Source organism: Rana temporaria, chromosome 4 (assembly GCF_905171775.1).
Source record: "Rana temporaria chromosome 4, aRanTem1.1, whole genome shotgun sequence".
Classification (NCBI taxonomy): Eukaryota; Metazoa; Chordata; class Amphibia; order Anura; family Ranidae; genus Rana; species Rana temporaria.
In genome coordinates this window covers 366490457-366517047 of record NC_053492.1, presented here as the reverse complement: position 1 = coordinate 366517047, position 26591 = coordinate 366490457, and the positions used below count along the sequence as shown (strand labels likewise).

General features: G+C 46.0%; 1 protein-coding gene across 1 annotated transcript in view; it reads right to left on the bottom strand.

The window, feature by feature from the left end:
• Positions 1-1829: 1829 nt before the first annotated feature.
• The window catches only part of LOC120935755, a gene marked incomplete at its 5' end in the record, with an annotated part of 37825 nt that continues 13063 nt past the window's right edge, over positions 1830-26591 (bottom strand). Inside the window, 4 exons of the mRNA XM_040347815.1 lie at positions 1830-1991; positions 9468-9594; positions 23303-23382; positions 25538-25669. Coding sequence (XP_040203749.1) covers positions 1830-1991; positions 9468-9594; positions 23303-23382; positions 25538-25669 — 501 coding nt within the window. The remainder of the gene's footprint in view (positions 1992-9467; positions 9595-23302; positions 23383-25537; positions 25670-26591) is intronic.

Sequence of the window (26591 nt, the reverse complement as noted above, 5' to 3'; positions counted from 1 at the left end):
CTGGTCCGCTGACCAGTTTCAGCGCACATGTTCGGTCGTCTGTACGTCCGACCGGACAATTTTCTTAGCATGCTAACAAACATGTCCACTGGAAGCCTGTCCGTCGGACATGTTCGGTCGTCTGTACAGACTCACCGGACATGTCCGATCAGCCGAAAGCCCTCGCATGCGTCAAAGTGATTTGACGCATGCGTGGCAGCATTGAACTTCCAGGGCCGCACACGTCGCCGCGTCATCGTCACGGCGACGGCGCGGCCACGTCACCGCGTATCGTGTCTGCGCGGATATCTGTTTGATGGTGTGTACAACCATCAGACAGAAATCTCCAGGCGGACATGTCCGCTGAAAACGGTCCGGCGGACCGTTTTCAGCGGACAGTCCGTCCGTGTGTACGAGGCCTTAGTGAACGTAAAGACTACAAATTTTTCCGAAGTTATGAATAATCCAAAATAATGAATGCCTTATCTAAACAAATGGAACGTAACAAATTAATAATAATAAATAACAATAATAATAATAAAAACTTTTTATTGTTATTATTATTGTCACAAATGTCACGTCTACCCCAACGCAGGTAATCAGACACTATAGCTGGCTACTGTGCGCTTCACCTATAGTAGCCCCCTTTCCCATTTAGGCAAACAGTGGGGAGTATCCCCATGGGGGCACATTGTATATTTAAGCATGGTGGCAACAGTGGAGTCTTACCCCAGACGATGCAAGTTATTGCGAAACGCGTCGGGACTCTACTGCTGCCATGCACATTCTTATATTGATGTCCTTTTATTTCAACCAAACTGTAAGTGTTTTTAACCGGTATTACACATTCCATGTTTGTACGGAATTACACTATGTGCCTTTTATTTTCCTTCATGTACCCTGGGTATGGTTTTAATTTTCCATGAGCCATCTCCAAGCTGCTGATACCTCCCCCATCTGTTATCAAGTGAAGACTTCATTGTTTCCTGCTGATCGCATATCTGGTGTTTGCTGGTACATCTTCTCATCTATTTACCTAAAGCTTTATTGACCCTTTGAGCGTATGCTCACTTGGGTTCAATCCATCTGGTAAGCCTCCCCCTCTGGTGGTGGGTATTATCACTATATGTTTAGTTCAATAAGAATCACCGTGGGTTCACAATAACTACTGTTGGAATTGTTTCACTCATCTATCAAGTTCACGTTTATTCATATGGACTTATATTTCTGCACACCTTTGATGTTGGACTTAGGCCATCAGTGTCTTTCTCTTTTCATCATTCATCCGTTTATTTATTTATTGGGTTTATGAGAACCTCACGGACTTATATTTGCTTACACCGTTTCAATTGGTGTCCAATATAGACAATTAGTGTCTGTTCATCATTTATTAGTGCTACATTTTTTTGTATTTCATTTAGGCAAACAGGCCTACCGGTACTTGGTTCCCCCCAGGACTTAAACACAATGCTATAGAGTCTGGCCAGCCCACCTGGGTAGATGCGAATAGAGAAAACAACAGATTAATTGCAGTTTAGCAGATAGCGTGGTTCCAAGATGGTCCATGTAATACGGCAGGCAGAGGTTTGGGGTGGTCCGATATTCGATCCGGGTCATACACAGGGAGATCTAACAGCAAAGTAGTGCAGGTAAACGGGAGGCTTGATCAGAACAATGCAGGTCTCTGTCTCTATCACAAGCAAGGGATAGTGTTCAGTTTGCTTATATCAGATGACTGAGCAGATCAATCGCATAACAGGTGAACACAGACAGGGAGGATGTAACAGCCAACACCCGGCTGCTGGAATAGGGAGCAGGAGCACTTAAGTGATCATGACATCACCCCCCATCTAAGGAGGGGCCCCCGGACCCTCAAAGACCAGTTGGACATCCATCGCAGAACCATCAGACTGGGCAGAGGTCTGTGGATCCACGAGGTCAAGCTGGTTGGCAGCGGACGTGTCACAGGGGTCGAGCCTGACAGCTGAAACATGAGCGGGGTGCAAAGAGCCCTGAAAAAAGAATGAGGCAGTTTATCCAAAGGGTGGATTAAACCAGGGCCGGACTGGGAATGAAAACCAGCCCTGGAAATAATTTCATACCAGCCCCACAGCATTAATATACCAGCCCAAAAAAAAAGAGTGAAATCCATGAGAGAGCCAGAGAGGGGCCGGGCTGGAATGGTGAGAGAGAGGGGTGCAACGGCAAAAGGAGAGGCGTTTCTAGTGAAAATGGCGCCTATGGCAAGCACTGAAACTGCGCCCCTGTCAAAACATTTGAAACCCATCTTTCAGATAACCATAACAAAAAAAAATTGCAGTAATATCTAGGGTTGCCACCTGTCCAGGATTCACCCGGACAGTTCGGGTTTGGGATCTTGTGTCCGGGTTTCAGTCTGCCTGAAACCCGGACACATTATTTAGACTGGGCTGTGGCTCCCCAAGTAACTGAGGTAGTCACACAAAAATATGTTGCCATTCGGGAGATGCGGGCCGCTGTCTGGGGGCAGGTTTGGCATCACTGAGGGGGAGCCACGATTTCAGCAAGAGCAGTTTGGCCACACCCACTGTTTTCCGCAGCGCGCTGCATTACCACTGTCCTTGAGGCACCCAAAGGTGACCCAGGTCTTTTATTATCCTATTGTGTATACTTCGGAAAAAAAAACGTCCCCTGTGCCGCTAAAGTGTTTTTTGGTTTGGCTTGAAGAAAAGGTGGCAACCCTAGTAATATCAGCACCCAAGATTGCAGTAATATCAGCACCCAAGATTGCAGTAATATCAGCACCCAAGATTGCAGTAATATCAGCACCCAAGGGGCAGCAAAGGTGACAGAGAGGGGTGCAAATTGTAATCTGTATAATAATCTCTCTCACAAGGCATTGCACGTTGCACCTCCCCCCTCCTCTCTAAGATTATTATACAGATTTCAATTTTATTGCAGGGGCAGCAAAGGTAGGTGACAGAGAGAGAAGGGGGGTGGGCCCGGGGATGGGTGCAGATATGGGACACTGGGATGGGAGCACAGGGGGGACACTGGGATGGGGGAAGGGAGTACGGGGGGGGGCACTGGGATGGGAGCACAGTGGGGACACTGGGATGAGGGAGGGGAGTACGGGAGGGGACACTGGGATGGGAGCACAGTGGGGACACTGGGATGAGGGAGGGGAGTACGGGGGGGGGGGGGACACTAGGATGGGAGCACAGTGGGGACACTGGGATGAGGGAGGGGAGTACGGGGGGGACACTGGGATGGGAGCACAGTGGGGACACTGGGATGAGGGTGGGAAGTACGGGGGGGACGACACTGGGATGGGAGCACAGTGGGGACAATGGGATGAGGGAGGGGAGTACGGGGGGGACACTGGGATGGGAGCACAGTGGGGACACTGGGATGAGGGAGGGGAGTACGGGGGGGGACACTGGGATGGGAGCACAGTGGGGACACTGGGATGAGGGAGGGGAGTACGGGGGGGGACACTGGGATGGGAGCACAGTGGGGACACTGGGATGAGGGAGGGGAGTATGGGGGGGGACACTGGGATGGGAGCACAGTGGGGGACACTGGGATGAGGGAGGGGAGTACGGGGGGGGACACTGGGATGGGAGCACAGTGGGGACACTGGGATGAGGGAGGGGAGTACGGGGGGGGGGGGGGACACTGGGATGGGAGCACAGGGGGGACACTGGGATGAGGGAGGGGAGTACGGGGGGGGAACACTGGGATGGGAGCACAGTGGGGACACTGGGATGAGGGAGGGGAGTATGGGGGGGGACACTGGGATGGGAGCACAGTGGGGACACTGGGATGAGGGAGGGGAGTACGGGGGGGGACACTGGGATGGGAGCACAGTGGGGACACTGGGATGAGGGAGGGGAGTACGGGGGGGGGGGGACACTGGGATGGGAGCACAGGGGGGACACTGGGATGAGGGAGGGGAGTACGGGGGGGGGGGACACTGGGATGGGAGCACAGTGGGGACACTGGGATGAGGGAGGGGAGTATGGGGGGGGACACTGGGATGGGAGCACAGCGGGGACACTGGGATGAGGGAGGGGAGTACGGGGGGGGGGACACTGGGATGGGAGCACAGTGGGGACACTGGGATGAGGGAGGGGAGTACGGGGGGGGGGGACACTGGGATGGGAGCACAGGGGGGACACTGGGATGAGGGAGGGGAGTACGGGGGGGGAACACTGGGATGGCAGCACAGGGGGGACACTGGGATGAGGGAAGGGAGTACGGGGGGGACACTGGGATGGGAGCACAGTGGGGACACTGGGATGGGAGCACAGGGGGGACACTGGGATGAGGGAGGGGAGTATGGGGGCACTGGGATGGGAGCACAGTGGGGACACTGGGATGAGGGAGGGGAGTACGGGGGGGGGCACTGGGATGGGAGCACAGTGGGGACACTGGGATGAGGGAGGGGAGTACGGGGGGGGACACTGGGATGGGAGCACAGTGGGGACACTGGGATGAGGGAGGGGAGTACGGGGGGACGGGACACTGGGATGGGAGCACAGTGGGGACACTGGGATGAGGGAGGGGAGTACGGGGGGGACACTGGGATGGGAGCACAGTGGGGACACTGGGATGAGGGAGGGGAGTACGGGGGGGACACTGGGATGGGAGCACAGTGGGGACACTGGGATAAGGGAGGGGAGTACGGGGAGAGGGCACACTGGGATGGGAGCACAGTGGGGACACTGGGATGAGGGAGGGGAGTATGGGGGGGGGGACACTGGGATGGGAGCACAGTGGGGACACTGGGATGAGGGAGGGGAGTACGGGGGGACGGGACACTGGGATGGGAGCACAGTGGGGACACTGGGATGAGGGAGGGGAGTACGGGGGGGACACTGGGATGGGAGCACAGTGGGGACACTGGGATGAGGGAGGGGAGTACGGGGGGGACACTGGGATGGGAGCACAGTGGGGACACTGGGATGAGGGAGGGGAGTACGGGGAGAGGGCACACTGGGATGGGAGCACAGTGGGGACACTGGGATGAGGGAGGGGAGTATGGGGGGGGGACACTGGGATGGGAGCACAGGGGGGACACTGGGATGAGGGAGGGGAGTACGGGGGGGACACTGGGATGGGAGCACAGGGGGGACACTGGGATGAGGGAGGGGAGTACGGGGGGGGGACACTGGGATGGGAGCACAGTGGGGACACTGGGATGAGGGAGGGGAGTACGGGGGGGGACACTGGGATGGGAGCACAGTGGGGACACTGGGATGAGGGAGGGGAGTATGGGGGGGACACTGGGATGGGAGCACAGTGGGGACACTGGGATGAGGGAGGGGAGTACGGGGGGACACTGGGATGAGAGCACAGTGGGGACACTGGGATGAGGGAGGGGAGTACGGGGGGAACACTGGGATGGGAGCACAGGGGGGACACTGGGATGAGGGAGGGGAGTACGGGGGGGGACACTGGGATGGGAGCACAGTGGGGACACTGGGATGAGGGAGGGGAGTACGGGGGGGGGGGACACTGGGATGGGAGCACAGGGGGGACACTGGGATGAGGGAGGGGGAGTACGGGGGGGGGGGGACACTGGGATGGGAGCACAGGGGGGACACTGGGATGAGGGAGGGGAGTACGGGGGGGGGGGGGACACTAGGATGGGAGCACAGTGGGGACACTGGGATGAGGGAGGGGAGTACAGGGTGGGGACACTGGGATGGGAGCACAGGGGGGACACTGGGATGAGGGAGGGGAGTACGGGGGGGACACTGGGATGGGAGCACAGGGGGGACACTGGGATGAGGGAGGGGAGTATGGGGACGGACGGACACTGGGATGGGAGCACAGTGGGGACACTGGGATAAGGGAGGGGAGTACGGGGGGGGGACACTGGGATGGGAGCACAGGGGGGACACTGGGATGAGGGAGGGGAGTACGGGGGGGACACAGTGGGGACACTGGGATGAGGGAGGGGAGTACGGGGGGACACTGGGATGAGAGCACAGTGGGGACACTGGGATGAGGGAGGGGAGTACGGGGGGAACACTGGGATGGGAGCACAGGGGGGACACTGGGATGAGGGAGGGGAGTACGGGGGGGGACACTGGGATGGGAGCACAGTGGGGACACTGGGATGAGGGAGGGGAGTACGGGGGGGGACACTGGGATGGGAGCACAGGGGGGACACTGGGATGAGGGAGGGGAGTACGGGGGGGGGGACACTGGGATGGGAGCACAGTGGGGACACTGGGATGAGGGAGGGGAGTACGGGGGGGGACACTGGGATGGGAGCACAGGGAGAACACTGGGATGAGGGAGGGGAGTACGGGGGGGGGACACTGGGATGGGAGCACAGTGGGGACACTGGGATGAGGGAGGGGAGTACGGGGGGGGGGGACACTGGGATGGGAGCACAGTGGGGACACTGGGATGAGGGAGGGGAGTACGGGGGGGACACTGGGATGGGAGCACAGTGGGGACACTGGGATGAGGGAGGGGAGTACGGGGGGGGACACTGGGATGGGAGCACAGGGGGGACACTGGGATGAGGGAGGGGGGGTACGGGGGGGGGGGGGACACTGGGATGGGAGCACAGGGGGGACACTGGGATGAGGGAGGGGAGTACGGGGGGGGGGGACACTGGGATGGGAGCACAGGGGGGACACTGGGATGAGGGAGGGGAGTACGGGGGGGGGGCACTGGGATGGGAGCACAGGGGGGACACTGGGATGAGGGAGGGGAGTACGGGGGGGACACTGGGATGGGATCACAGTGGGGACACTGGGATGAGGGAGGGGATTACGGGGGGGGGGGCACTGGGATGGGAGCACAGTGGGGACACTGGGATGAGGGAGGGGAGTACGGGGGGGGGACACTGGGATGGGAGCACAGGGAGAACACTGGGATGAGGGAGGGGAGTACGGGGGGGGGGGACACTGGGATGGGAGCACAGTGGGGACACTGGGATGAGGGAGGGGAGTACGGCCTCTCACCATTGCATGGTCAACCCCCCACCCCCTCTCTCTGCACCTACCTTTTCTGCCCTGCAAATTGTAAACTGTATAATCTCTCTCTCTCTCACACACCACCATTGCACGGTGCACCCCCCCCCTCTCTCTGAATTATACATACAGATAGTTTAAGGTAGGTGACAGAGAGAGGAGGGGGGGGGGGCGGGGAGGTGCACCGTTATATGGTGAGAGAGTCGAGATACAGTACAGGATTTTTAAATCTATTTGTTCTTTACCTTGTTCTCCACAGGTGGCCGGCGCTTCTCCTCTGCGGCTCTGCCTTCACACATGAGTAGAGAAACATAGTGGGCGGTGCTGGGCTGCTGGCGCCGCACGGGACGATGGAAGATCTGACGCTCGGTTCTCCTGCTCGGCTCCTCCCCTTCCTCAGACACGTTTGCTCCAGTCCACAGTACACAGCGCGGGAAGGAAAGTGCAGCGGCTAGCATTGCGGCCGCAACCCGCCGGCGGCCGGCCCGCCGCTGCTTTGTATCAACATACATTATGTGATGTGACCATTAACATGACACTGAATGCAGCTAGGCATAGGGCAGGCCGCGTATAATTGCAAAGTGCGGCCGCGATGGCGGCCGCCACGGTGGCCCACAGGCAGCTCAGCTGATTATTTTGACTGACACCAGGCGGCCTACCGGGAATTTTCCCGGTCTCCCGGTAGGCCAGTCCGGCCCTGGATTAAACCTCTTAGACCAGTTAGAGAAGTAGGGTGAGGCCAGGCTTTAGAAAGTCCTGAATAAGAAAAAGCAAGAAGTTCAATGGGCATGAGCTGGACTGGCATACTTGATGCAGTGGCTGACTGGGCCGCATCGCCAGGTGTAGCAACTGTCTGATTAGCATTACCAAAAAGTCCAGAATAGGAAGAAGCAGGAAGCTCAACAGCCATAGGCTGGACGGGCATAAATTATGCAGTGGCTGGCTGGGCCGCATCGACAGGTGTAGCGACTGTCTGAATCGCATTACCAGAAAGCTCAGAATAGGAAGAAGCAGGAAGCTCAACGGGCATGGACTGGACTGGCATAACTGATGCAGTGGCCGACTGAGCCGTATCGAAAGGCATAGTGACCGTCAGAATCGCATCACCGGGCATAGCAACCATCTGAATTGCATTGCCAGGTGTAGCAGCAGTGAAACTTGCCGACAAGTTAGCCTGGCTGTGCGTCAAAGGGAGTTTAGCGACAGGCAAAGGCAGGGGTAATCCAGGGGGCTAGACTTCTGAGGATTTAGGGGAAGTTTCCAAACAGAGCTCAAGGCTACAAGTAAATGGACAAGCTCAGTTTCTAGGAGTAGAAGGTTCAGGCTGGGGTAATTGGCTGGAGAGGTGTTCTGTAGAGAATTCAACAGACTTGTCAGCGTCTTTTGCTATAACAGAGTCAAATAAAGGCATGGTTATGTAAACTGTAGTCACATTTGGAAATGTTGGCATGAGCAGGATCTGAATAGGACTGGAAAAAAGTACTGGCAACTAGGGATGAGCTCCAGCGTGTTCACACACCCCACGTGCAGAGCCAGCCAGGAAGACTGCACGGCGCTGCGCTAATCACAGGCAGGGAGACATTTTACCGATCAATCGCCTAACAGGTGAACACAGACAGGGAGGATGCAACAGCCAACACCCGGCTGCTGGAATAGGGAGCAGGAGCACTTAAGTGATCATGACAATTATTATTTATTATTAATTTGTGCCGTTCCATTTGTTTAGATGCGGCATTTGTTATTTCGGATAAATTTGTATTCGTTATGTTTAATAACAGCTAAGTTTGAAAGGAAATTCCAATACCTATAATTAGTTAGTTATTGTTAGTTAGTTATTCTTTTGAATTTTCAGATTTTCTTTCTTATTTTCGGATTTTCGAATTTACGAATTCAAAGTCATCAATGATAAAAGTACAACTGTTATCTACAATATTATGTGTTGTGTTGTGCCCAGAAGGAAGACACAGAAGGAAGACATATGTCTGCATTTACAGTAATTCAGAAATGTAGCCTAACTTGAATGCCAAATATAGTTGGGATGGGGAAAATTTGGTGTATACCAACTCTTCTGTTTAAAAAAAACACAAAAGCTGTTGGATAGGCAAAGGTAGATCTTAAGATAAACAGTTTGGGGAATATAAGAATAAATGGGTAATAAGGAGGGTAAGATTCTGGGGTGGAAGGTGGGGATCCAGTGAGGGGGATTCCTCCATGCACCTTGCTTGTGGGCTTGTGTGGATGGAGGAACCCCACTCATCTATGGCCAGCTTAAGTAGAGTTTGTAGTTGTGTGACCCTATAAACTTTATAAAAAGGTCTGTGAAATGCAGAAATTGTACATAGGAAACCTTGTTTTTGTATGTTTCTCTGTCTTGAGACATTTTGAGGTATTCTTTAGATATAATTCAATTTCTTATGACAAATCACTGACTCAAGGTGGGAGACTGTTTCCAGTTATTGGAAATGCACGTCCTGGTCACATTCTCCAGTTGAATCCACAGTGATTTTTTTGTACCTTTTTACTGGCCGAAGACCTCAAATTCAGTAGGGCTGTGGTGCGGTTGTTATTGAAAGTAAAATCCATGAGCTGGCTTAATGATTTTTGGAACCTGATGCCAGAATAGGAACAATAGTCTACAGTCCTGAAAGTTGAGCAATAATGTTCCATTGTGTGTATTACAATGTTAATAACTGTCAATTTGCAGTGGAAATGGCTTAGCAAAGATGGAAGAAGTTCTGAAGGTCACATCCCCATTTCCCTAAAAACAAAAAGTGAGAGAGTTTTAGTTGTCTCTAAATGTCCAGTGTAGGAAAATTAGGATTCATAGACAGATCAGTCACTGGATTCCAATATCTAAAGGTCAGAAACTTGTCTGCATTCACAAGGCCATATACTGCCTTATGCTATCATTTGCCTCTTCCTCCGTAATTCAGCAAGACGAATCAGGCCTAAAATCAGGGGGACCTGAGCCAGGGAAGCCACTGTTCCTATCAATCAGTGTTGGAGGGAGTGTGGCACTAATTTAGGTGACTCATTTAGCTGTCAGAAGAGGCCTTTCCTAAAATGTCAGCTGGGGACCATAATAGTAGATGTACAGGAAAATGTCTACAGTGAGTCAGTAGTTGATCTTCTCCGTTCTTATTTTCACAACCATGGCCACTTGGAGTTGTGTAATACCATGGGAACCTGCTTTAGGGATCCAAGGCAACCCCCAGAGCATAGGGTGGCGACTTAATGTCTGTACATAGGCCTTGGTCATTATGACCAAGGCCTATGTACAGACATTAAGTCATCACCCTGTGCCTATCGACCATCTGAGGACAAAACCTATGATTTTCTCACCGCAAGTTAACTTTTAGGAAAAGGACTCAAAACTATGTACCTACTACATGGGTAGTTCCAACTCTTACCCAGGGTCCGTTAAGTTAGGGCAGTGTTTCTCAATTCCAGTCCTCAAGGCGCCCCAACAGGTCATGTTTTCAGGATTTCCCTCAGATGAAACGGCTGTGGTAAAAACGAAGGCAGTGAAACTGATCAAATCACCTGTGCAAAATAATGGGAAGCCTGACAACATGACCTGTTGGGGAGCCTTGAGGATTGGAGTTGAGAAACACTGAGTTAGGAGTAAGGAGGTCTAATACATTGAAATATGCCAATACAGTGTACACTTTTTTATTTTATTTTTTGGAGTTGGCAAAGCAAAGGACCTTCTACCTTTTAGTTGTGAGTTATGGGTCGGTATTTTACAAAAAGGTGCCAAGGAAGGAGGCCACACTACAGTCCAAATTTGGTAGTAAAATGTAATCCTAAAAATTGGAATATACAATGAGAATCAGTTTGCACAGTTCCCCCTCCAGAATAGTAAAGCAAATTAACAACAGATGCAAATACAGTTTATATGCTTTCACTTCTCAAAAATGGGACGGGGCTAAATTTTCCTTCCTTAAAGGGTCACTAAAGGAAAAAAAAATGTTTGCTGAAATTACTGTTTACAGGGTATAGAGACATAATAGTTAACTGATTCCTTTTAAAAATTATTAAAAATAGATAAAAACCAATCATATAATGTGCCTTTAGTTTAGTTTTTGCTGTTGTTTCCTGGTTCTCTGATGTACAGAGCCAGAGAGACAATAGATGGCAGTGAAGGTTTTGAAAAACAAAACTGGATTGGTGCTGAGGGGTTTTAATCACACCTCCTTGATTAGTCACCACAGTGAGAAATCTCCCAGTACTGTGGTGATCAGGAAACAGACAACCAGGAAGTGTCCAGAACAGAGAGGAATTACAGCAACATCAAAGCAAAAACGAACAATGAGGACATGAAACCAGGACTGCAGTAAGGTAAAGGAAGCTATTTAGCTAAAAAATGTTTTCCTTTAGTGACCCTTTAACTAAGAAAACAAAAAAATCCCCTTGGGGCGATCAATGTACTTTGCATCAATTTTAACAAACTGTGTAGCAAGCATTTTCTGTTCTTTCTGCCTGGGCGCCATATTGGAGTTTCATAAACTGTTGTAAATAATCCATTGGAGACACAAATGTGGGTCCCATATTCTGCACATGCTTAATATACTGAAGTATATGGGGTGCTTAACCACTTGGGATCCGCGCTATGGACGAAAGACGTCCACAGCGCGGCTCTCAAGTGCTGAGTGGACGTCTTTGGACGTCCTGTTATTGTCATTCCCCGTGCGCGCCACTGGGGGGCACGCAGCAGGGAAACAACGTGTCCGGCGTATCGCTCGGGAGCCGATGCGTGTGCCTGGCGGTCGCGATGTCCGCCAGGTACCCCGCGATCGTCGGTGACACAGCAGGGACGTGGAGCTCTGTGTGTAAACACAGAGCTCCAAGTCCTGTCAGGGAGAGAAGAGACCGATCTGTGTCTGTTGTACATAGGGACACAGCATCGGTCACCTCCCCCAGTCAGTCCCCTCCCCCCACACAGTTAGAACACACCCAGGATACACATTAACCCCTTCCTCACCCCCTAGTGTTAACCCCTTCACTGCCAGTCACATTTATACAGTAATTAGTGCATTTTTATAGCACTGATTGCTGTATAAATGTGAATGTCCCAAAATTGTGTCAAAAGTGTCTGATACGTCCGCCGCAATATCGCAGGTCTGACAAAAAAATCGCAGATCGCCGCCATTACTAGTAAAAAAAAAAAATCATAAATCTATCCCCTATTTTGTAGGCGCTATAACTTTTGCGCAAACCAGTCAATAAACGCTTATTCCAATTTTTTTTAACAAATATATGTAGAAGAATACGTATCGGCCTAAACCGAGGGACATTTCTTTTTTTTTTTTTTTAAATTGGGATATTATTATAACAAAAAGTAAAAAATATTGTGTTTTTTTTCAAAATGTTCTGTCTTTTTATGTTTATATTGCAAAAAATTTAAATCACAGAGATGATCAAATACCACCAAAAGAAAGCTATATTTGTGGGGAAAAAAAATGAAAATATAATTTGGGTACAGTGTTGTATGACCGCACAATTGTTATTCAAAATGCGTCAGCGCTGAAAGCTGAAAATTGGTCTGGGCACGAAGGGGGTTTAATACTTTATGTCATGACTAAAGACACTGGTAGTTTGAGAATGGATCATTTACTGTATATGTAAAAGGCATGGATCCTGAGGAAGCAAGCTATTCATGCATACTAGCTCATTATGCCTTTGCCTTGCAGGGGGTTAAAAAAAAAAAAAAAAAAAAGAGGGTTTACGTCCTCTTCCCCGTGCCCTATGAGCAGGAGGAGTCTCATTGATTTTATAACGGAGGGATATAGAATGGGGGGGTGTAATGGCGCTTGCAAATATTAAAATGAATAAATAATCATAATAACAATTCCTATTAATAAAGTAATTTTCCAAGAATAATAAGAACAAATCCCAATTACTAGTGAGTAAATCTGCCACCTGCTGTGGGTCTAAATGTGTTCCACTCTAGATATATCCAAGAATACCACCCAACATCAATAAAATAATGTGGAGGGTCCTAAGAGTGAAATAATGATAAAAATACCTAATCAGGTAAACAGACGTGCCAATCACAGCACAGTGTTAATAAGGTGAAAAACTGAAACAATATAATCACCATGAAGAAAAAATTCAGATAATAAAAGCAATAATTATTCATAAATAGTAAATAAATAAAATATTGTGAAAATCCATAAAGTGCTTCATCCACTAAAAGTGCATAGTGCAATATTCTGTGAAATACATAGTGAATATATTCCCAAAAAAGTTTTTGTAGGCAAATTTCCCTGAAAATGAAATGTTCAATAACATGCACAGGTGGACAAGACCCAATCAATAATCTTTCTGCAGTGAAGGTGTCCCATATAATCCACCAAGGGATCAAACACAATCCAGTGTAAATAAACAACGTGTCCAGTGCACAATCGTGCAAAAAAATATGTCCAAAAATGTAAATGAAAAAAAAAAAGTTCCTATGATTAAGTGACGTTGGTTTTCACGATACGCGTGAGGAAGAAGGAGGGTTGCTGGTGATGTCATCTGCTCGCGGCCGCAGAGCGGAGACACATGCTACTACACATGCTGATTATACAGCTTTGTCTGTGAGTGTTTACTCGTTTTTTATACATTAAACTGTAAATGATTTTATGCTATGGAGGCTTCCTTGTTCTTTGTTTGAGTGCCATCGCTGTAACCCCATGAGCCTTCTTATATGGGATATGATCAGCAGGCTGGCTGTGGGACACGCATTAAGCAGCATTTATATAGGCTTAAATACAAGCCTTTTTAAGGTAAGGGGCTTGCAAAAACACTCATCTTTACACTGTGGAAAGCCTGGCGTTTGTATCTGCAAGCACGTGTGCACGCTTATCATCAATCACTAAAGTATTATCTATGGACTTTTGTTTATTTTTATTTTTGGACATATTTTTTTGCACGATTGTGCACTGGACACGTTGTTTATTTACAATGGATTGTGTTTGATCCCTTGGTGGATTATATGGGACACCTTCACTGCAGAAAGATTATTGATTGGGTCTTGTCCACCTGTGCATGTTATTGAACATTTCATTTTCAGGGAAATTTGCCTACAAAAACTTTTTTTGGACTATATTCACTATGTATTTCACAGAATATTGCACTATGCACTTTTAGTGGATGAAGCACTTTATGGATTTTCACAATATTTTATTTATTTACTATTTATGAATAATTATTGCTTTTATTATCTGAATTTTTTCTTCATGGTGATTATATTGTTTCAGTTTTTCACCTTATTAACACTGTGCTGCGATTGGCACGTCTGTTTACCTGATTAGGTATTTTTATTATTATTTCACTCTTAGTACCCTCCACATTATTTTATTGATGTTGGGTGGTATTCTTGGATATATCTAGAGTGGAACACATTTAGACCCACAGCAGGTGGTGGATTTACTCACTAGTAATTGGGATTTGTTCTTATTATTCTTGGAAAATTACTTTATTAATAGGAATTGTTATTATGATTATTTATTCATTTTTATATTTGCAAGCGCCATTACACCCCCCCATTCTATATCTGTTACCAGTGTGTGAGCACTATTAGTCGTAGCTGCTGCTTAATGGTTAATTTTATTGGTATTATTAGTTTAGTTCCCTTGCCCTTGATAGGTTGGTTTGCGCATTAGTTCCCCCATTTTTATAACTGAGGGATGGTGCCCAAAGAGGAACAAAAGAAAGTATAGGATGGTTCCACCATTATTGTATCAGTTGGTAAGACATTAACTTGTGAACATATTATAGCTACCTGTTTTTTAGTGATGGAAAGATGCTTAGCAAGACTGGTAGGATTTATTTGACAGCTACAATTTTTAGTCTTTGGGCCTGTGCTGGGAGTTCTAAGCTAAGGCTTGTGATTTACAGGTCATAAGGCATGCCTATATAATAATGAGATGTAGGAGTATAGAAGCTTGTTCTTTAAATTGAAAGTTTTGTATGGCAACACAAAGGGGTCCTTTTTTTAAAGCAGTGAATATGACATTTACTAAACATTAACTCTAGGTGAATATGTTTATAGCAAAAACACCACACAATTTATTTTTCTCTTTTTTTTTTAATTTGCAACGTAAAACAGAGTTAACCACTTGCTTACTGGGCACATATACCTCCCTCCTGCCCAGGTGAAATTTCAGCTTTCGGCACTGCATCGCTTTAACTAACAATTGCGCGGTCGTGCGACGTGGCTCCCAAACAAAATTGACGTCCTTTTTTCCCCACAAGTAGAGCTTTCTTTTGGTGGTATTTGATCGCCTGTGCGGTTTTTATTTTTTGCGCTATAAACAAAAAAGTGAGACAATTTTGAAAAAAATACAATATTTTTTACTTCTTGCTATAATAAATATCCCAATTTAAAAAAAAAATAACATTTTTTTTTCTCAGTTTAGGCCGATACGTATTCTTCTACATATTTTTGGTAAAAAAAAAAAAAAAATCGCAATAAGCGACTGGTTTGCGCAAAAGTTATAGCGCTTACAAAATAGGGGACAGAATTATTTTTTTTTAATTATTTTTTTTACTAGAAATGGCGGCGATCTGCGATTTTTAATGGACTGCGACGTTATGGCGGACACATCGGACACATTTTTGGCGCCATTCACATTTATACTGCGATCAGTGCTATAAATATGCACTAATTACAGTATAAATGTGACTGGCATTGAAGGGGTTAACACTAGGGGGTGAGGAAGGGGTTAAATGTATCCCTGCTTAGTGTTCTAACTGTAGGTGGAGGGGGGGGGGACTGGGGGGGTGACCGATCTATGTCCCTATGTACAAGGGACACAGATCCGTCTCCTCTCCAGAGACAGCACCGCTGTCTCTGTGTAAAACGGCAATGAGAGATGATCTCATATGTTTACATATGAGATCCTCTCTCATTGGCCGCACAGATCGCCTCGCGAACGGCCACTCTGATTGGCCGTTCGCGGCGATCTGTAATTGGCTGTGTCCGAGGGACACGGCCAACAGAGATTTTCCCCGCAGCGCGCTCTGGAGCGCGCGCGGGGACCGCCCTAAGGGGCGGCCGTCAATTGACGGCGGTTTGGAAATTGGGATCCGCACTGTAGCCGTCAATTGACGGCAGGCGGATCCCAAGTGGTTAAATCTGATAATGTGTATGTCCCCTTAGGGAATGCTGTACTATCTGTAATTTTTACACTTTCTTTCATACCAAAAAGTGGCAGTGTCTTTCTATGTCCTCCATCTCCTTGCCCATTCACAGAAAACTTGGTTCAGGCCGCTGGACTGTTTTCATCGGACAAACCAATCGTGTGTGGGCCCCATCAGTTTGTTTTTCATCTGTGAAAAAAAATAGAACATGTTTTAAATGTTTCCTATGGATAAAAAAAATGATAGAAAAAAAACGATCCTCTGTGTAGAAGTCCATCGGTCAAAAATCGACACATGCTCAGAATCAAGTCGACGCATGCTCGGAAGCATTGAACTTCATTTTTCTCAGCACGTCGTAGTGTTTTACGTCACCGCGTTTTGACACGGTCGGATTCTTGACTAATGGTGTGTAGGCAAGACTGATGAAAGTCAGCTTCATCGGATATCCGACGAAAAAATCCATCGGATTAGATTCCATCAGATATCCGATCGTGTGTACAGGGCTTAAGAGGAAAGGAGGGGCAGACAAACAACAGCACAGCTTCAGGGTATAAGAGATATGGCTCTCCTGCCACAGCGCTGGAAGTATAGCAAGAGCACAAATAAAAGTGTAAATATTAAAAATAATTCAGCATTCCTTAAAGTGCCACATCCAACTTTTTCTACATTGTAGAATTTAAAAACACACATTTTTAGCAGAAAGTTCATTTACTTACCAGTAATTGATTCACCAACAAAGAATGTTTAGTGGAAGCTCCATTCACTGCTTTATAAATACAGTATGTCCCAAAGTAACCTAAATGTGCAGTTTGAAATTTTTCACACTCTGATTACCCTGAAAGATCATGTGATAAAGCAATGTACTAAATACACTGCTTTGTCTCTATCTCTGCTTTTCTGATGCTTTTTGATAGCAGAGAAGGAAAGAGCAGTATAATACACAGTTTTGTTCTACAGTATGCTGAACATGGAAAAGGATTTAATATATACAACTATTAACACAGCAGCCTATAAAGGGGGCAAGAAAGAAATGTACTGGCATGGTGCTTGGTCATTGAACTGAAACTATCAACAAGCATGTAAACAGAAAAAAAGACCAGAAGACAGAGAATCCTAGCTAGTACATCAGCACCATCTATTGACTGTAGATTACCGGTAAAATGTTTGTTAAACCATACATACAAATATTAGTCTTTTATAAAAACGAGGCTTGTAAATACTGTACCAATTTATAGCGATCTTCAGGCCGGTCACGTGACTTGCAGCCACTTAACATCTCCGATACATGGCTACTGCAGGAGGGGCCGAGATCTCCCTCTGACATTAGCCGGAGAGGTCATATGGCCGTTCAGCCCCTCCTGCAGTAGGCCTGGAAACCGTCCAAGAGTCACGTGACCAGCCTGAAGATCGCGCTTAATCAGTATTTACAAGCCTCGTTTTTATAAAAAGACGTATACAGTATGCTATACCTAACTATAATAGAGGGGCTGGCAGTGACCATTTATAAAATGTTATTTATACTAATAACGGTGGGGATGTGGGGGGAGACAGAGACACAGACGTGGAGCTGACAAGTAGGGAGGAGGGGGTGAGGGAGAGAGAGGAGATCTGCAGATAGCAGAGGGACGTATGCTGACCACGGTGGTCAGGGCTCAGCAGCCATGATTTTTGTGGTCAGCGCAAAGAGTGAGGCACAGGAAGCGGCAGCATCAGGCAGTTTTTTTATTACAGTTTAGAAAGAGGGAGGTTACACAGCACAAGCACTGTTCTGTTTAATCTGCTTTAACCCCCCTGGCGGTATTCCCGAGTCTGACTCGGGGTTAGATTTTCATGCTGCGAGCGGTAACCCCGAGTCAGACTCGGGCTTACCTCGCTAGATCCACAGGCACTGTTTACTTACCTTGTCCCTGGATCCAGCCAAGCCACCGCGCTGTGTGAGCGAGCCGGTCCCTGCTCGATTGACACAGCGTCCTCCTGTGCCGCCGATCTCCGTTCCCTGCGACGTTACGACGCACGGGAGCGGAGAACGGCGCCAAATTCAAAAATGTAAACAAACACATTACATACAGTATACTGTAATCTTATAGATTACAGTACTGTATGTAAAAAATACACACCCCCCTTGTCCCTAGTGGTCTGCCCAGTGCCCTACATGTACTTTTATATAATAAAAACCTTTCTTTCTGCCTGCAAACTGTAGATTGTCCATAGCAACCAAAAGTGTCTTTTTATGTCAAAAATGGTTTTAGAGCAGCTAGAAAACAGCGATAATAAATTATAATCACTTGCAGAATTGTGCGATAGCGATTTGTGGGGAAATTCGTCATAAAAATAAATAAATAATGACAGCGACAATTCTGCAACTGAGCAAATTTCAGTGATTTTGATTTGATTACATTATTGAATAATTTTTATTATAATTATTTTATTATTTGTTATAATTATTTATAATTATTTATTATATTATAATTTAGCATTTTGTTTTTAAAAAAATGTCATACCTGGGATGCCTACTCTTGTTTGGTCAGATTTAAGTGAGTTATTTCTAAAAATTACAGGCCTACAATATAAAACGCCAAATTTGCTTGCAAATAATGGTACCGCTTTCAGCACCTTTTTCTGAAAGAATCATACCGCCAGGGAGGTTAAGGGACCAGGCTCTATTTTTTCTTTTTGGGTTAACAAACCTCCAAATCTTCTAATGACATGTGTGGCTAAATCATATTACCAACTTGAGCTTCTGCAACAACCCCTCCCTCTTGAATAAATCTTTTATATACAATGTTACATACTCCTGATTACTGCACTCTGTACACTGAGCTGTAAATTAGATAATCCTGACCACTACATTTTGTACACTGGGCTGCAAGGTACAGTACATACTCCTGACCCCTGTACTCTGCATGTTGTATACTCCTGACAAATTAGTAAAGTCTTCTATAGTTGTGTGGCTACATTACATTACACAACTTGAGCCTCTGCAATAACACCTCCTCTTAGGATATAGCTTTTACATAAAATGTTGTATACTCCTGATGACTGCACTCTGTACACTGGGCTGCAAGTTAAATGCTCCTGATCCCTATATGCTGTATATTGCTTACCCCTGACACCTGCACTCTGTACATTACATACTTCTGGCTATAGGAAGAGCTTTGGTTCAGCTCTAGGTTCAGCTAAATCCTGAAGTCTGCTGTCCATGCTGGGCCAATGAGCTGTGGGCAGGAGATTCCTCACCCCACAGCAGCAGGAGTTAGGTCAATGATGTTGAACACCATCCCCCCTTCTTTGAATAAGTGCAGCTGCGGGGCAGGGAATATCCCAGCTGTAGCTCATTGGCTCAGGAATGACAGCTGCCTTCCAGATTTTGCCAAACCCAAATTCAAAATATCTGACTTTTAACAATATACGCTATGCTGTTTATTACTTATTTCTGACCGCTACACTATATAAAATGTGTTATACCTTACCAACCCCGGTTCCCTAAGATATTACATACATACTCATATCCCCTGCACTTTGTACACTATACTGTACAATACATATTAATGACCAACATATTTATTATCTTAACAGTTGCTGATTGTTAAGTATTCTCCATTTATTTTAGCCAACTTCTTTGTTTATAGTAGGCCTAAGCAAGGGTTCTCATTTTAATAAACAACAGATATCACTATACTCTGTCCATTATACTCTTCAGGGTTACACACAGTGCAAATTTTATATTATGGCCCATTCATAGAATTCAAACCATGATGTGAAGCTTGTGCTGTCCACTGAGTTATGTGTGCTTAATGCAGCAATGAGAGCTTCATAGCTGGAGAAGAGCCAGTACTGTAATTTTTATGGGTTATGTGACTGGGCTCTCCTCTCTTTTTTTTTTACCAGATTCTCTATCATTTTAAATGCACCTACTATCTATGTGACCAGGACTGCTGATAAGGGGGTAGAACTGACCCTTCCGTAGGGGCCCAAGCCCCATCAGTTCAACAGGGGGCCCAGGCAGCTTTATGGTGTAGGCAGTTCCCCCTCCCTGCAGCACATATGACTTCTCCTCCTCTCCCTTTTGCAGAATGTCAGCTGCTGCAGGAGGAGCCAAAGGGGATCGGTTTCAGGGAATTGCCCCTTCACCCCCTCTCCTGTCCAGGATCCCATCATCCCATCAATCGCCCTGTTCGCCCCCGCCTCATGTTAATTTTGCTTCAGTTTGTGAAAGAACAGGGAGTCTCTGTATATAGTGCTTCCTGTTCGTTTATTCTGTAGCAGCTGGGGTTGCAGAGGAAGGATTGGGGATTTGTGTCCTCAATCACTTTCTCTGTCTCAAAAGTGAGTAATCAGGGATCTGTTTAGACCCCTGATATTTCACCAAAGTCCCCCCATCCCCCCTAGGGCTATTAATAATGTAAAAAAAGAAAACATAATTAAAAAAGCATAATTAAAGTCTTATTCCCACGGATACTCTGGCCATGTGAAAGAGTGGTCATACACCTGCACTCACATAGCCACCCAGGCATGGGGGGGGGGGGGGTTAGTCAGATAGTCTGTACAGTCAGGGTCCCATGATTTCTAACAGCAGCTGTGTATGCGAACATCAGCATTAGTTTGGAAGGAAGACACACTGCTCAGATTACAGAAAAAACTGGACAGAGGCTCAGTGAAAGGTGCTTTTTCATGGGAATATAAATTTTGATACCTAAATACCCAAATGTCTAACTATTTAGGTATCTACGCATAGAGAGTGTTGCTCACAGCCCTTTTTATGCAGACAGTTCTTGTTAAATCAACTAGGTAATCGATCAATAGATGCTGCTCCCAGAATGGCTGGAATTTAGCGTGTAATGATGCGTGCACGTATGCTGTAGGAAACAAGGTCTCCCTGTACTTTTTCAAATTTGGCATATTTTGATCTTTCATCTCCTTAGATTCCTGTCATACTACATTTCCATGACGATAGATTATTTTCTTTTCAAGATACAGACAGCACATTTTCCCACTTGTAATGGAATGTTCTGTATTTATGCAAGTACATTAGAAAGAAACACTCAAATAATTAGTACATAATTTTGTCACTAAAAGAGAAGTGTGGCTAAAGCTTTTTTGGTCATCCTTCCCTTGTGGCTCACAAGAGTACACTTTATTTTGCAATCCTGTGACCCAAAATCAGTCGATAATGGGCTAAAATCCACTGTCAGCTGACCCACTACAGGCTCTGGAAGGATTCTGACTATATTGTTTGCCGATTGACAGGTGGCTCCGGCTCTTAGCGCATTGGCTGAAAGCTGAGGGCAGCTTCACCTGCCCCTTACCCTGCCTGCCTGTGAGCGCTAGAGGGGCAAAGTGGAGAGTGGTGACTGATAGTTACCGCTCTCTGCTCCAAGCTGACCAAGAACTGAGTGATCAGAGGTTATGTGATCACTCATTTCTCAGAGCCGGTGGGGGTTTTAACAAAACCCCATACATCTCCTGTAAAGGTCAGCTACATTGGGGGGGGGGGAAGGAAGGGTGCAATTACTTACCTTCTTTTTTTTATATAATATGTTTATTAAGAATTTTCATTAAAAAAACAAAAATAAAAGTATTGCAAACAAAAATCATGTGTCCGTGAAGGCTGTAAGACAGATAATATAGCCTTCACGTTGTAGAACAAAAATAACAGTAAGATAGAATCAGTCTTGACAGAACGGCTAAATTCAGAACAATCATAGTCAGAGGTATATCTAGTGAAAATGGCGTCTATGGCAAGCACTGAAAGTGCACCCCTGTCATAACATTTGAAACCCATATTTTAGATAATACTGTCAGTATATACAGGTATATAGGGAGAACAGTAGGTTAGTGGTTGGGACTACCCTTACTTGGTTTGAATCTGGGCCAGGAAGCTATCTACATGTAGTTTGTATGTTCTCTTGGTGTGAGCACACTCCAAAGCCATGTTGGTAGGTGATGGTCCCCTGTCAGTGGCAATGTACATGGGTGATCACATTCTGCATGCCACCCCCCATGTCCGAAAAACTATCCTAGATGAGCGCTGGCCCAAAATCCGCCAAGAGCTGGACAGGACTGAATGGAGGTATACATAGATATGTGCTCAAAATAGCTGATGTCGCCCTTCCTTCTAAATTACAGCCCTGCTCTGCGCTTAAGATGCAAACTGAGGTAATATTGGGCACAGGTATTCAGATAAACAAACAAGATAAAAGCTGCTGCTTAAAACTGGAAAACAATGTAAAATATACAGTAAATATAAAACTTCTAAAACCATAAAGGTCCAAAGTTCAAATAAAACACTGTAGCAGCGCTATTCCCAGACCAGCGTCTGAAACACTTCTATATGTCCATAATATATAGGAAATCAGATGATAGTGCTGATAGATAAGCAGAGAAAATCTTCAATTAGTGCTTCCTTCACCAAAGGGGGCGTTCACCACGTGAGGGGATAAACCCCTTAAGGGGATGCACTCACCACAAGTAAGTAAAAGTAAAGCCTTGAGCATATGTCTCTCTGTATCTCCTGGATGTTGCACTCTCCACCAGCCAATGTGTTTATGTTCAATCAAATCGCCATCACATGGAAACAGAGGGAACTCAAATAGTGTGATATTGTTTTAAATAAATGTAAGTTTTATTGAGCCCCAAACACATCCCTTAATACATTCAGCGTACCATAAATATAATAATGACAAGCATAGATAACAAATAGATGCCAGTACTGTGCCTGTGAGTCTTTCTGGCCGGACAGCGCAGTGTGCTAAGAGCAGACTTTTTTTCTCCTGTTCCTGGTTCCAAAAAAGGCTGTACACAGTGTTAGGTCATTGGATTAGCGTCACGCCCTGACGTTTCGTCCTTCATGGATTCGAAATATTCCCAAAGGACAAATTATGCGAGTAAGAAGGAATTGCTCTGAAGATTCCAATTTCCTGATACAATCAAAGACTCTGACAGATAGGTTTGAAGCCAGAGGATATAAACCGATAGTGATGGAAAAATTGGTTGAAGATATATTGGCTATACCAAGGGATAAGTGTTTACAACCAAAACCTATTTCTGAAACTAGTATTACAAATAGTAAAGAATGGGGGTTTATATCACAGTATCATATGCAATATAAAGAAGTAGAGGCGATATTTAATAAACATTGGCATGTCTTAAAGTTGGATAAGAAAATAGGGAATGCTCTCCCCCAAAACCCTGAATTTATCTACCGGAAATCAACCAACCATGGAGACCGGATAGTTAAAAAGGTTCTGGATCCCCCTGCTAAACCAAAGTCCTTTTGGGACCAGAATGGCTTCTTTGCCTGCAAAAGATGTAAAGCATGTCAGTCCATATCAAGACCATTAAGGGGAATAGATAGATTCCTGTCTCCATCCAATAACCAGGAATTTAAAATAGAACAATTTATGACCTGCAATACAGACTATGTGGTGTATGCTTTAAAATGCCCATGTGACCTCCTTTATATTGGTCGCACCAAAAGAAAGCTGAAAGTACGTATCTTAGAACACATTAACAATATTCGGTCAGGCTATAAGGACCATAATGTGTCATGGCATTTTAAGCTTAAACACAAGCAAGATCCCTCTGGGCTTCAATTTTGGGGTGTGGAGCACCTCGAAAAAAATTGGAGAGGCTCACATAGGGTACGTGAATTGTCCAAACGGGAAACTCGTTGGATTTTTTCTACTGATGTTTTAGCGCCAAAAGGCCTCAATATAGAATTGGACATTAATTGTTTTATTAGTAACGCTTAATAAGTTTTCTCAGGCTCAGGTTTATTTTCTTATTGATTTTATATATTTTATATACAATATATATAATATTTATTATTTTCTGATTTTATAATGCATGCTATGCATGGTCTTTCATTTATACACCATTTTAAGTATACTTTTTAGTCATGTGCGTTGATTGTAACTCTCATGGTGTATTTTATCCTTTCTTAAATGGTGTTATTCTTTCTCTTTTTTAACAATATGATATATTTTAAATAATGTCATCATATTTTATAAGTTGATTTTATCATCATATCTTGAAACGTTGCTGTGTATAAATATACCCACGGTATTATAACCAAGATGGTGTTAGATGTAAATGCATTAGGTTTAGAGTACCGCTATGCTTTATCAATATTAAGGTATATCCTTGAAAATGTGGGTTGTATAAATGTTTTAGCCCCTCAACTGTATGATTCATAGAATTAAGCGAGTGCGCGCATGCGCGGTGTGATGCGCTCACGTGGCCCGTTCCGACCAATGGGCGAGGAGATGCCCTTCACTTGTTGATGCTACTCTTCCGCCCTGGGTTGGCTCCGGTCGCGTAGGGCGCATGTGCGACATGACGCGCACACGTGATTGTAGTTGACCAGTAAGAGAGGAGACACGCTCCACTTGCTGGTCAAACCACTCCTCCTCCCAGGCTGCAGTTACGGATCGCGTGTGCGCATGTGCAACATGACACGCACACGTGACCGCTAAAGAGCCAATGAGAGCAGAGATGCGCTCCACGGGGGGATACTAATACTGGGTCATGGATTAGCCTAGTCACGCCCTCAGAAGAAGTCAATTAAGGACGAAACGTCAGGGCGTGACGCTAATCCAATGACCTAACACTGTGTACAGCCTTTTTTGGAACCAGGAACAGGAGAAAAAAAGTCTGCTCTTAGCACACTGCGCTGTCCGGCCAGAAAGACTCACAGGCACAGTACTGGCATCTATTTGTTATCTATGCTTGTCATTATTATATTTATGGTACGCTGAATGTATTAAGGGATGTGTTTGGGGCTCAATAAAACTTACATTTATTTAAAACAATATCACACTATTTGAGTTCCCTCTGTTTCCATGTGATGGCGATTTGATTGAACATAAACACATTGGCTGGTGGAGAGTGCAACATCCAGGAGATACAGAGAGACATATGCTCAAGGCTTTACTTTTACTTACTTGTGGTGAGTGCATCCCCTTAAGGGGTTTATCCCCTCACGTGGTGAACGCCCCCTTTGGTGAAGGAAGCACTAATTGAAGATTTTCTCTGCTTATCTATCAGCACTATCATCTGATTTCCTATATATTATGGACATATAGAAGTGTTTCAGACGCTGGTCTGGGAATAGCGCTGCTACAGTGTTTTATTTGAACTTTGGACCTTTATGGTTTTAGAAGTTTTATATTTACTGTATATTTTACATACATAGATATGTGTAGGGTCCTCTATGATTGTAGGGTCAGTGTAGAATGTGAACAGCCATGTGCACTGCCAGTCTGTACACAGGGTACAATTTACTTACCTGCATGTGTTTGGAGTGGGAGAGGAACCCCACAGGGAGAACATTCTAACTCCATGTAGCTAGTGTCCTGGGCAGGAGTGGAGCCCAGTATATATATATATATATATATATATATATATATATATATATATATATATATATATATGAAGACATTGGTAGAGTGTACCTTCTTCTCCATGATCTCCTTGACCCTGCTGCCCACTATGGGTGGGGGGATCCTCTCGCAGCTGGCTCCCTCCAGCATGTAGAGTCCAGAGGGTCGGGCGCTCTGCTCTCCCTCGAAGCAGAAGAGGACATTCTGGAAGAGGGTGAACCACTTTTCATGCCACCTGATGGTCTTGGCTACCTTCTTGCTGAGTTGCCCCCTCTTGGTGCCCAAGGAGAGCCAGGTACAAAGCGTCACCCTCGTTACAGCTCACACTATTCTGCATCATCCTGAGCCTCAGGACATAGCGATACCCAAGCAACGGTACGATCAGCGCCATCTGTCCCTGCAGTTCACTCCCGGGACAGTGCTGTGCCGCCGATCACTGCACAAGTGGCTCCTGGCTGCAGGTGTGGGGCCCTTGAGTCTCCTGCCGCTGTGCTGTCACTCTGTCTTCTGTGCAACAGTGGTGTCTCTAGCTTTCATATTTAGGGGGCACATGGGGGGACAGGAACAAAAGTAGGGGGCCCAACTATAAAAATGATATACAGACACACACAGTGCCTTGACAAAGTATTCATACCCCGTGAAATTTTACACATTTTGTCATGTTGCAACCAAAAATGTGAATGTATTTTATTGAGATTTTATGTGACCAACACAAAGTGCATGGTTAGGTGATATACAATAGTGCTAGGTTAGGGTGGTATAGTGCCAGGTTAGAGTAATATAGTGCCAGGTTAAGCGATAGTGCCAGATTAGGGTGGTGTAGTGCCAGGTTAGAGCAGTATAGTGCCTGGTTAGGGTGGTATAGTGCCTGGTTAGGTGATAGTGCCAGGTTAGGTGATACACAGTAGTGTCCGGTTAGGGTGGTATAGTGCCAGGTTAGGTGATAATGCCAGGTTAGGATAGTATAGTGCCGGGTTAGGGTGGTAGTGTCAGGTTAGGTGATATAGTGCCAGGTTTGGTGGTATAGTGCCAAGTTAGGTAGTATAGTGTTGGAGTAAATACATGACAACATGAATATATAAAATAATGTTGCCCTCTTCCTCCATCACCTGAACTAAAAGCATGA